Source organism: Portunus trituberculatus, chromosome 31 (assembly GCF_017591435.1).
Source record: "Portunus trituberculatus isolate SZX2019 chromosome 31, ASM1759143v1, whole genome shotgun sequence".
Lineage (NCBI taxonomy): Eukaryota > Metazoa > Arthropoda > Malacostraca > Decapoda > Portunidae > Portunus > Portunus trituberculatus.
This window is the reverse complement of record NC_059285.1, coordinates 14346957-14359668: the sequence shown is the minus strand read 5'-3', so window position 1 is coordinate 14359668 and position 12712 is coordinate 14346957. Positions and strand designations below refer to the sequence as shown.

The window sequence follows — 12712 nt, the reverse complement described above, 5'->3', positions numbered from 1 at the left end:
TGTGGTCATTTGTGGATTTCATAACAGCACTGATACATAGGCAATACTTAAGAGATCAATTTATACAAACTTATGAAATATAATTTTGTTAGTAGGATTTCACAAGTCACACTTCTTATTACCAAGTCAAAGTAAAGATTTTTTTTTTCTTTTGGGCAGACAAGGCCAACTGTGGTTATTATGTGCTTTTTTTTTTCCCCAACACGTAGCAATCAGGCACAAGTTTTTGCCAGTGTGGAAATTCTGAACATGTCTAGGTCATGTCTGACTTCCCTTTTGAGGTTGTTGAATTTCAAAGTGGATTTTGGTGGCAATAGTTCCGAGTTCCTTCAGGGAATACAAAGGACTAAAATGCTTACGGTAATTACATCTCACCTACTTCTCAAGTTTTAACTTGTCAATATGATTATTAAATTTTATCTCTGAACTACTTGTACAATTCAAGCAAAAAATGTGGTGATTGAAGAAAACTGACCAAAGCACAGTTGGCTGTGAGCCACTGGTCACCACACCCTTCAGTATTGTTATTCTATTAGTGTTTATAAAGATTAACCTACTAATTCTGTCAAGTTATGTATTGATCTGTTACTTCTATTTTTGGTAGCAGGGTATGCTGGCCCAGCCACTCCCTGCACCAAGACTGAACACTGCCACTGTGCTCCATGTGCTTCAACAAGAGGCACGCAGCCTTCAGGGGACTGCCAACACCTGCCTCTGCATTTGACTTCCATACTTGTCTTGGTTACACACTCGGTAAGAGGGAACCTCAGTCTGGTATACAGATAGTTTACTTCATAATAAATCCACTTTTTTTGGGGGGGGCGAGGTTAGGGAGGGAGGAGTGGGAAAAAAAAAAAAAAAAAAAAAAAATACTGTCCTGAAATTGTGAAATTCCACTAACAAAAATTTTCAATAATGATGATAATAATAATAATAATAATAATAATAATAATAATAATAATAATAATAATAATAATAATAATAATATTGTTATTATTATCTCATACAAGAGTTGAGTATAGAGTAGGTACAAGGGAGACTACATGACATCACACTCCCAGTACAGCCCCAGTGGCTGCTGTGCTGTCATATAAATGTCAAACTTAATTACTATTTTAGGAGCCTTGAAAGGAGACAAGACAAATAAATGGAAGGGGATGATAAGTGGAAATAGGTGGTAGGTATGTTTATCTGTAGGTCTGATGGCCTCTTGCAGCTTCCCTTATGTTCTTATGTTCTTTACAAGATTAAAAAAAAAAAAAAAAAAGGGTTTTCACTGCATAAATCACAAGCAGATAAGATATTGCTAATGTTTTTCTTGAAAGCGACACAGAATATAATAATTCCTGAAATATAACTCATTTAAGTTTGAAAAATGACTTGGATTTTGGGGATGGGGGAAAAAAACCTTCCTCAAAGTTATTAAGTTAAAATATTCCACACTGATGGGGAAACAAATTTCAATACCCATGTGGAATATTAAGCACAACAGCCACTTGAGAATGGTAGCCATAGGAACCAAATACTATTAGTAAAGTCCCTTATCACTAACTTGTGAGTCAGCATTACTGTATGTCCAAAAATATAAGATCAGAAAATAGATGAAACTAAATGATGCAAAGTACATGAGGAGGAAACCATGAGGGAAAAGGAGCACAGTACAGTAATCCCTCCAACAACACTTGAACATTCAATAACCAGACTCGGCAATATCCAAACCAATTACATCAGGACCTGAACCAGATACAGTACATGTGGAGTCATAAGATAAAGATGTCGACCTAACCATGGCCATGTCAGCCAGCAGCATGACTCAGCTGTCCACCCAGTAGTAGAGGAAGCAAAGTGACAGGTGAGGCTTGTACCAATCTATGAAAGAATGCAAAGGAACAAGCAGAGGAGACTTTCCTTTGTGTACTTTCTTTGGGGATGCCCATGAAGGAAGAGGAAGCAGTACATACACACTGTGGATATTAACATTGCTTTGCTATTTTTCTTTTGGATTTTGAGAAAACTACGGTGACTGAAGATATTACATTAGTATATAGTGCTACTAATAAAGACAGAAAATGTGATCGTGGATGATTTACTTGAATGATTACTACCTGTATGCTGAGAACTGGCAGGACCATGTAGAGTGCTGCAGAGGATAACATGCTACATGCTCCTCATACCCAGTGCGTTGAGAGAGAGAGAGAGAGAGAGAGAGAGAGAGAGAGAGAGAGAGAGAGAGAGAGAGAGAGAGAGAGAGAGAGAGAGAGAGAGAGAGAGAGAGAGAGAGAGAGAGAGAGAGAGAGAGAGAATATATGGATCCTCTAAAACAGCTCAGTTATCGTATCTTGAATAAATGCTACATATTTCCAGGTGTGGACTTCACAATCAGATGGTGAATGTGAACAGCACTGCACTACTCTAATGGGGAACAACTACAGCCACTTCCACACTGCCTCTAGTTTGGCTCCTCCATGACTGTGTGACTGGATGACTAGCACTCCCATACAGGTAATGTTGGGAATTTTTATAAGCATCTACAAGAATGAAGGGGATTAAAAAAGATAATATATTGCAATTTCTAGCCCGTAAAATGTTTAGGTGGTTACAGAACAAAGAAACTTTCTCATAGTGGTTAGCAATTCAGCAATGTAGTGCCAAATAGGAGTGGAAGGGTGGGAATGCTCTGTCTCTGAAGCAGACATAAGGCACAGTGTTTGTACTTTTGTGACCATTGTACATACAACAATTTTCCCCAAATTCTAATGCATTACCTTCACTTACAAATTCAAGTAACATTTGTGAAGCCTGTTAGTTTGATGGAAGAAGTCACTGTGAGCTACTAGTCTTTGAATGCTACTGTTTCTTTGCCTTCTCCTCAGCTTAATGAAATTTTCTGGTGCAAGTAACTTCCAAAGACACACTTCTAAAAAGAGAGGTGACTGTGACAGTGGTTCAAATCATTAGTGACTAGTTTTTTATCTTTGGTCAATCAGATCGCCAGTATTTGCACCAATTAAGTAAAGAGTGTCAAACTGTGAACTGCAGTCAAAGGGTTACTATCAGCTACTGTGGGGAAAATACAAGGAACTAAGCATTAGTATTCTGCTTCACTTGCATGCCTGGCCAGTCATGGGGAGGCACTGGGCCACAGCAGCAGAGGGTTAGGATAGCCTCATGTTGCCTCTCGTTAAGGACATTGATTCCACTGTGCCACACCTGCACCATCCTCCCACCATCACTCAAGGCAGCCGCTGCTGTGTTGTGGAGCAACCTTTACAAAAGAAAAGGTAAATATTGTCAACCACACTCTCATATGTTCTTAGCTTCTGTTATCTGAGAGGAGTTTAGTGCATATCAGAGAGAGAGAGAGAGAGAGAGAGAGAGAGAGAGAGAGAGAGAGAGAGAGAGAGAGAGAGAGAGAGAGAGAGAGAGAGAGAGAGAGAGAGAGAGAGAGAGTACTTACCTCTATTATGCAACACCCTTCCTCAAAGATTCTGCAAGCGCCATGAAGAGCACCTGTTGTGGAGGTCACGATCATGGCTGCGGTCCTGTACGAAACATGACCTGCGTCACTACAGCAGTAAGCACGCATGCACCCACGCACCCACCCACCCACCCACACACACACACACACACACAGAGTCCAGGCCCGGTAGCTCAGTGGTTAGAGCGCTGGCTTCACAAGCCAGAGGACCGGGGTTCGATTCCCCGGCCGGGTGGAGATATTTGGGTGTGTCTCCTTTCACGTGTAGCCCCTGTTCACCTAGCAGTGAGTAGGTATGGGATGTAAATCGAGGAGTTGTGACCTTGTTGTCCCGGTGTGTGGTGTGTGCCTGGTCTCAGGCCTACCCGAAGATCGGAAATAATGAGCTCTGAGCTCGTTCCGTAGGGTAACGTCTGGCTGTCTCGTCAGAGACTGCAGCAGATCAAAGAGTGAAACACAGAGTGTAATTCCTGTCTTCCCAACCCTCACACATAAAACATGAAGGACAGGCTCCTGATCTTTTACCTTGCAGAATGTGAGGTGGACAGCCATCTGGAAGTCCAGTTCATCCTGCTGCTCCTTCTCCTGTGCTGTGAAGATGGCACTTGCAGAGTTTTGGTCGTCCTGGGTTCTTGCTGGCGGAGGTGAGGCAGTGTTGTTCCTGCGTAGGGTTTTTGTTAAGGACTTCTTAAAAATAGCTCTGGCTACTTGTTGGGAGGCAGCTTGTGAGACGCTGGGATGAAAACCTAGTAAGTTCTGCAGCAACTGGTCTTTCCTCACTTGATTCTGATGGATTGAGGGGCTTGAAGGTGCTGAACTAGGGTGATTGTCAGGGCTTGCAAGGAAGCTTTCTATGGGAGATAGTGAACCTGTTGGTCTGGGAGGACTGGAAGAGTTTGATGCTTCTTGTGGAGCAAGCTGTGAGCTGCCACCTGACAGTACCGGCGGAACAGATCGGATGGGTGACTGAAATGATCAAATTCCAGCTGTGAAGTTATATCAAGATGTGCCATTCTGAACAAGCATAAGATTTCAGTTTTTACATAACTGAGAGAAAATGGATAATCTGTGCAGCATAGATGACAAAATGGCTAAAGGTGAGGGATAATGGAAGACAAAGAGAGAAGGAAACATAACCTAATCATTTGGTATGAATTAATAATAGAGCCAACCTGAAGATGAAAAAATGACAACCAAGAACTCTTCAGTTAAGAGGAAGTAACAACAAAGACTGAGTCAAATTCTAAACCTGAGTGTGTTGTATTGGCACACTCACAGAAACACAAGTTCAACACTCTTACTTACCCAATGGAGAAAATCAGAGCCCTGATAGTTGTATGGTGTTAGTGCTTGAGGTCTTGATACACTTGCTATTCCAAAAGGATTTATCAACGGCATTTGATAACAATTCTGATATGTGATTGGTGTTGATGCATCTGCTGCTTCAAAAGGATATATACCATTGAGACCTGAGTGTGGTGTTGGCTGTTGGTGTCTTGATGCACCTGCTATTCCAAAAGGATTTGCAATTGTATTGAGACAAAAAGAATTTGAGTTTGGTGTTGGCTTTTTGGGTTTTGATGCACCTGCTGCTCTAGAATTTGCAGAGTTTGGTTCTGCAACGTCACTAGTCTTGCATGCACTGTCCTCAGCAATCTCCAGCAGACTGTAGTTCACCGGCAGGGAGGAGACTGGCTGCACCGCCCCATCCTGTGTGGAGAAATGCATCCACAGTCAAGCTCCAGCAGTGAAGTGAAGTGGTTTGAGAATTTCATGTGTCATCCAGGATAGAAACTATGTCTTGTGGTTATGTCATTCAGAAATAGCATAGGGTTTTAGGGTTGTAGGGTTTAGGTACTGGGAGAAAATGTACGAATTGCAAAGCAGAAATAGATCACAAAATGGCAAAAGATGACATACTGGAAGACCAATCAAGGCAAGGGGTGATCAAAGGAGTGAAAAAACAAGACTGAAGTTGTTTTGCTCTATGAAAAGAATGATAAACACAAGAGTTGCTTTGCTATGAGAAAACTATGAGAAAATACACCAAAGGTTTGCTACCTATAATACAAGAGAGAGATAAGAGCTTATGGAGAAAGTGTGTAGGAATGAAAGTTTAGGCCCTAATAGTACAGGACAGCCGAATGAAAGATGGAAGGCTACAGCAAGGTAAAACATATCGTGGCCAGCCCTGACACACCATGGAGACACTTCAGAAATGACACTTGGGGAAACACAAGAGCCACATCTTCACTCCATCATGCCAGGCTCATCACCACCTTAGTGCAGATCATCCCATCACTGCACTGGTCCATCTGTCCCATCACTGCCCAAGTCATGCCACTACACACTCACCTTCCGGCACTTGGGACAGGATGTATTGCCCTGGCCGTGCAGATACCCCAGGCAGACGGCACAGAAGGTATGGCCACAGGCGGGCAGCAGCAGTGGCCGGTGGTCCTCAGCATCATATGGGATGAGACACACTAGGCAGGTCAGCTGTGGCATGGAGTGAGAACAATAAATTTTCTACACATGCATGCAATCAAAATTAACAAGATGAACTGGATTAAGAATTGGAAAAATAACCATCTATACTTCTTTCACAGCATTATTATTCACCAATTCTTCATCCTTGGTCTGTTTTGAGATGGGCATTTCTCTCTCTCTCTCTCTCTGTGGGTACATTCTTCCTGATCTCAAACCAAAACTGTACCTCCACCTCCACATTCCTCATAAAAATCTCTCCCAGTGATAGTTGAAGTAAGATGAAGCCAAAGATACGCAAGATTAAGCTGCAGTAATGTCAGGTCATATTAAGTGAAGTTTGCTGAAGATTGTTAAATGAGAGAAAGGTTATATGATGTGAAGTAAGATTTTCGTTGGTTAGGTCAAGTGAAGTTAAATGAAGTTTGATACAGTAAGGTCAAATTAGGTTAAAGTTTTGTCAGGTTAGGAGAAGCTACATTAGGTTAGGTGAAGTGAGATAGAGTTTGGTTAAGTTAGCAGGTTGAGTTTGGTCAAATTAAGGCAAGTTGGCAAAGCTGTAGTTAAATCGTCAAGTTTGGTAAAAAGAAAGTCAGACTGGATCAAATTTGGCAACACTTGGTGATACTGGGTCAAGTTAATTGTAAGGAAGGGACAGGTCAGATAGTATAAGGAGGGCTGGAGTTTGATAAAGTAAAGTGAGGTGAGGTGAAGTGACGTGAGGTGAGGTGAGGTGAGGTGAGGTGAGGTAAGGTGAGGTGAGGTGAGGTTAGGTTAAAGACTTCAAATACACAACTGAAGCTTGGACTAAAACACTAAGTACCTGAGGGGTGGACTTCATACAGGTGGCAAGACTTCACTTCATTTAAGAGTGAAATATCAAAACATTAATCCCCTTATTTGTTTGGCTAACCCTCTAGGACCTGTATGGGAAATGGCAACAATGTGAGCCTTCTCCTCCCCCCCATCATTTAATTTCATTTTACCCTTGGCCAGTTTTCCCCTCCTACATAAAAAAAAAAAAAACTGCGACATGTAAACCACACACTAAGTCACACAAAGGCAGAAACAGAAAAGATTAGGTTATAATACAATTGCCTACATAACAAGGAAACAAGTAGAATAAGCTTAATATAGTAACTCAAGCACATCTAGTTATTATTATTTATGAGCCAGACGTCTCTTTAATTAACCTACTATGTACATGGATATTAAGAAATTCATATCCTTACAACAATATGAAAAACGTAATCTACTGAGAGAGAGAGAGAGAGAGAGAGAGAGAGAGAGAGAGAGAGAGAGAGAGAGAGAGAGAGAATTTTTTTGTTCAATTTGTCACGCCCGTGGGCGGCAGACCAAGTAACATACAGGTAGTGGTACAGAGATATATACATTGATTGCACTCGTGTCTCGCAGGGCACGCTGAACACACACAGGAACGAGAGAGAGAGAGAGAGAGAGAGAGAGAGAGAGAGAGAGAGAGAGAGAGAGAGAGAGAGATTACGTGATATTCTTACAATTAAAACAAGATGTATTTACCTCAGTCATGGTTGCTTTCCTTGCCACCAGAGCACCACACTAAACCACCATCACCACCACCACCTCTCCACTCCGCACAGTAACAAATGGACCAGATAGAGATAAGAGAGCGAAGAGCAGCACGTATTTTCTTTCCTGTCTCGTTCTCGTCTTGTTTAGTGTTGCCAGACGCGGTGCTCTCTATTCTGAAGCTACGTATCGTAAAATTGGGTTTCGTATTCAGACGCGTCTTGCTCTCTCTCACCACAATATATTTTAAGAGTATAGTTCTGGTGATAGATTGGCATGATTTCCAGTTTATTAGAAGGAGAAATTAACTGTCTTGAAAACCCAGCTAGGTGTCTCTGTGGCCTTGGAATATTGTCGTGGTGAGAGGGGAAGGCGTTTCTGAACAAGGGAGTAACTTTAATTGGTCTTGCATGTTATAAAAGGCTACAACGTTACGGGTGTGTGAAATGACGCCATACTTGGAGAAACCTTAGAGCCATTTAACCAATTCACTATCACGTTATCACTGAGCGGTGGTGAGTTGCCAATAATTATCATCGCCCTGCCAACTGACTCAATCCCACCCCCACCTCTGCTCTGCTCTGCTCAACCCAGGCCCCACCCCGCCCCGCCCCACAAACCCACTCCAGTGACAAGAAAGGCACTTGTGAATCAGTAAACAGTGACTAAGCATCTTTATCTTATATCTTTATCTGAGAGAGAGAGAGAGAGAGAGAGAGAGAGAGAGAGAGAGAGAGCAAGGGCTTCGGAGGAGTTTGGTTAAAAAAGTTACCTATTTAACCAGAGAGAGAGAGAGAGAGAGAGAGAGAGAGAGCGCAAGGCCTTAAGAAGAGTTTGGTTAAAAAAAGTTATCTATTTAACCAATCATAGTTGCCAGATAAACTATAAGTGTCTGACAGGTGGATGGGATGTGGTAACAATGCTTTTCTAAGATTTGCTATTATTATTACAACCATAAAAATAAGAACCATATATATTTTGTATGGCCTACAACAACAACAACTACAACTACTACTACTGCTACTATTACTACGTACTACTACTACTACTACTACTACTTCTGTCCTACAACTACTACTACTAACTACCACTAGACTACTAGACTACCACATCTCTCTCTCTCTCTCTCTCTCTCTCTCTCTCTCTCTCTCTCTCTCTCTCCGTAGCTATATATAAGGCAGGAAACTTTCTGACGTTTTCTCTTCTACGGAAAGTGACTCAAGTAATGACTATCTCTGGCCAAACGTTTGTATTTGCTGCTTCCTTTCTTCGCTCTTGCATTTATTCTGTCGCAGGAAGTGACGACACACACACACACACACACACACACACACACACACACTTAAACTTAATAAGAATAATCGTATAAATCTGTCAAAGCTTCGCACGGGAAATAATAAATTACCAATCATCGTTGGTAGATATAATTAAACAGATAGAGAGGTGCGTTATTGTACTAAATGTAATAATGCATTGATAGGGGATGAATACCATGCTTTGGTGATTTGTCAAAATCAAGAAATTCTTCAATTGAGAAATAGATACATACCCGAGTATTATAGACGGCAACCAAATCATTTCAAATTTGTCAAACTGATGCAAAGTGGTAATGTCAACTTGTTTATAAATCTGGCACAGTTTATTAATGCATTGTTGCGAATGTTTAGGTGATACATAAGATTATGTACATATTGAGGGACTGTGCTCCATACTTTGTAAATAAGTCTGAGCAATAAACATATTTCTTTCTTCTTTCTCTCTTTCATACCGAGAGAGAGAGAGAGAGAGAGAGAGAGAGAGAGAGAGAGAGAGAGAGAGAGAGAGAGAATTTAAACCACGTCTATTACTTGCTGCATTCATAAATTACATAAGACTATAAAACTAATAATTTCTCTCTCTCTCTCTCTCTCTCTCTCTCTCTCTCTCTTAATTTTCTAGAGAGAGAGAGAGAGAGAGAGAGAGAGAGAGAGAGAGAGAGAGTGTGTGTGTGTGTGTGTGTGTGTGTGTGTGTGTGTGTGTGTGTGTCAGTCAAGGATAAAAATAAACCAGAGAAAACGTTGATCTTCCTTTCTTTTGAGCGGTAACTTTGACAAAACAGAGTGGTGCCTTAATAGCTCATTTCTGGTTTCTTTTTAGCTCATTTATGGTTCATCTGAGAGAGAGAGAGAGAGAGAGAGAGAGAGAGAGAGAGAGAGAGAGAGAGAGAGAGAGAGAGAGAGAGAGAGAGAATGTTAACTTGAAATAAGGAAAGAATAACACCATTGAACTATCAGAGGAATGGAAAAATGATAAAAGGAAGGAGGGAGGGTGGGAGGGTGGGAAGGATTGGAGGAGAGGGAGGGAGGGATGGGATGGGATGGGATGGGGGAGGGAGGGAGGAATTGAGGGAGGGAAGGAAGGAAGGAATGGACGGAAAGAAGAAAATAATGGAAGAAATGAGGGGAGAGAAAGAATGAGAGGAGGGAGGAGGAAAGACATGTAAAATTGCAGTAAAAAAACTTCGTACCTTGACAAAATAATGTTATATATGCTAATTTGTCACGAGAGAGAGAGAGAGAGAGAGAGAGAGAGAGAGAGAGAGAGAGAGAGAGAGAGAGAGAGAGAGAGAGATACATAAGTACAAGCTTAAAAAAATGGAGGGGAAGACTGAAAAAAAGATGGGATTTACAATAGAGAGAAAGGAGGAAGACGGGTTGGGGAGAGGGGAAGAAGGATTTTGGCAGGTGATTTCCTACCTTTCTTTAACAAGGGACCACTCAGTCTTATGGGTCAGGCGTGGACAATGACATAATAGTCGTTATTAACCCCTTCAGTACTGAGACACATATTTACCTTGATCTTTGGATATGATTAGACGATTTTATTTGCTTTAGGAAGGGTCTATTGGAGGTCAAAAGATTAACGCCGAGAGTCTTCACTGTTTTAAACCTATTTCAAACCCCTACATAAGTTTCTGAAGCTGTGTAAAATCGCCAGAAGGAATATGGAAACGCGGCATAGTACTGAAGGAGTTAGGGAAAAGCAAGGAACCAGCCGCCAAGACACCGCCCTTCCCCCCCCCCCCCAAACACACACTGACGACAAACAAGGTGGCAGGCAAACACAAACACACCGCAGTACTTGGGAAACAGAGACGGTAGAAATATTAAGGTACCAAAAGTCACGAAGGTTTAATGTCTTGGCTTGAGGGTGAGAGAGGAGAGTGGTTGGAGGAGAAGGTACAGAAGGCGTAGTGCTTCAAGACACCATATGAGTAGAGGTATTCATTTTTATCAGAACCTTGTATAATGTATATATTTCCACCTCTTAGTACGAGAGTAGAACGATCAAAGCTCTAAGATATACACTGTCCTTTAAGTAAGTGGCAATCAACACGACCCAAGTCACAAGGGTTAGTACCTGCGTAGACAGAAAAAAGTAAAGAGAGGGGGACAAGGAGTAACGGGTACGCACCGGGATAGGAAAAAAAATGGGAGAGGAGGGAGGGAAAGCAAGAGAGGGAGGGAGAATTAGTGGAGGGAGGGAAGGTGACACCAACTCCAGACTGACTCGAGATAAAGTTTTGATTGAAAGTCAAGTTTAATGAGAGTGAGGGAGGGGTGGAGAGAGAGAGAGAGAGAGAGAGAGAGAGAGAGAGAGAGAGAGAGAGAGAGAGAGAGAGAGAGAGAGAGAGAGAGAGAGAGAGAGAGAGAGAGAGAGACTTGCTGAGGTTCATTTGGGAAGATCAAAAAACTCTAAACAGAGATGAGATGAGATGAACTGTATGGGAGGGAGGGAGGTAGGGAGGGAGGGAGGGAGAGGGAGGAAAGTAAGAAAGAAGGCGGGAAGGAGGGATTGGGGCAGAATAGAGGCCAAAGGAAAGGCGAGAGGGAAACTGTAAAGAAAAAAAAAAAAAAGACGAGTGGGAAGAGGTAAAGGAAGGTTATCTCTACGCAGGAAGAACAAAACATAATGAAGGAAGAAAAAAAGCTGTAAAAAAAAAAAAAAATCGAAAAGAAGAAAACAGCTGAAAAAAGAATTGGGCTGAAAAAGAAAACAACTGATAAAGAAAAAGGGCTGGAAAAAAGAAAGAAGGACCGAAAAAAAGAGCTGAAAAGAAAAGGGGAACGAAAAAAAGGCTGAATAAGAAAAAAGACTAAAAAAAGATGAAAAAGAAGAAAAGGACAAAGAAGAAAAGGGCTGAAAAGAAGAAAAGGAAAAAAAAAAAAAAAAAAAAACTGACCTACTCGTAACCTTGACTCTGACGTGGGCTGATATGACAATTCCCTCCTCCCCAGCCCAGGACATCGCATTCTCAAACCCTCCTGTGCTTCACCTTCACTGTTTCAAAAAGCTCTACTTAAATTTACACAAGTTTCTAAGGTGTTTTTACGGTTCCGAGAGGCCGAGTGACACTATTTCTGCAATGTTAACTAAAAAAAAAAAAAAAAAAAACACTAAAGGTTTCGGGTTTGTGGTAAGAACGGCCCACTAAGAGTTACATCTTGAGCGTAGACGACGAAGGTGTAGGTGTAGCAATGGGTGTAGACGATGTAGACGATATAGCAGAGGAATAAAAAGGTTTGGGTCGGACTGAAGGACTAAAGGTTTGATAATTAACTTCAAAGGCTTCGGGTTTGTGGTAGGAACGACCCGCTAAGAGTTATATCTATCTTTAGCGTAGACACAAACAACAACGCGCCTCTGTAGTGATCCGTTAGTTGTTCATGCTACACGGACACAGGAAACTTAACCCCCCATCAATACAGGGACACATTTCTAGGGCTGAGAGCTAGAAGGGCCAAATTGTTGATAAGCACACCACTAAACTAGAAAATCATCAGTCTATCAGTGCTATAATGGCCAATGTCGTCCATGCATCCCGGGAGCTACACTGGCGATCTTTTGTTGTCAATACCTGAGAGTTAATAAAGGAGGCAATATTTCATAACGTGCTTTTCTCAAAACTTGGATTTTTTGACATTGACCTTTAGAGTTCTCAGTCCTAGATTTTTACCTTGATACTTGTGTACGATTAGACCATTTTGTTGACATTAGAAAGGGTCTATGGAGTTCAGGAGATTAATGCCTACAGTCTTCACTATTTTAATCCTCGACATGGGTTTCTGAAGCTGTGTAAAATCACCAAATATCTAGTAAGCAGAATGAATATGGAAACGCGTCATGGTACTGGAGGGGTTAAATGCTTGTGTGAACGGG

At 41.6% G+C, this 12712-nt stretch overlaps 1 protein-coding gene across 1 annotated transcript; it reads right to left on the bottom strand.

Moving 5' to 3' along the window:
- Window positions 1–8089, bottom strand: LOC123511145. The gene is made up of 6 exons (XM_045266770.1): window positions 7505–8089; window positions 5834–5977; window positions 4784–5188; window positions 4004–4444; window positions 3458–3542; window positions 1–3265 (listed from the first exon to the last, which is right to left on the bottom strand). Exons 1-5 carry the CDS (start codon window positions 7511–7513, stop codon window positions 3480–3482), a joined length of 1062 nt encoding a protein of 353 aa, XP_045122705.1. The 5' UTR covers window positions 7514–8089; the 3' UTR covers window positions 1–3265; window positions 3458–3479.
- Window positions 8090–12712: the final 4623 nt, after the last annotated feature.

Bases quoted from the DNA above. Each gene is read 5' to 3' on its own strand.
- LOC123511145 (XM_045266770.1), bottom strand. The intron at 5,189-5,833 runs GTGAGTGTGTAG...TTCTCCACACAG, and splicing joins CCTGTCCCAAGTGCCGGAAG to GATGGGGCGGTGCAGCCAGT. The intron at 4,445-4,783 runs GTAAGTAAGAGT...TGATCATTTCAG, and splicing joins GCTCTGATTTTCTCCATTGG to TCACCCATCCGATCTGTTCC.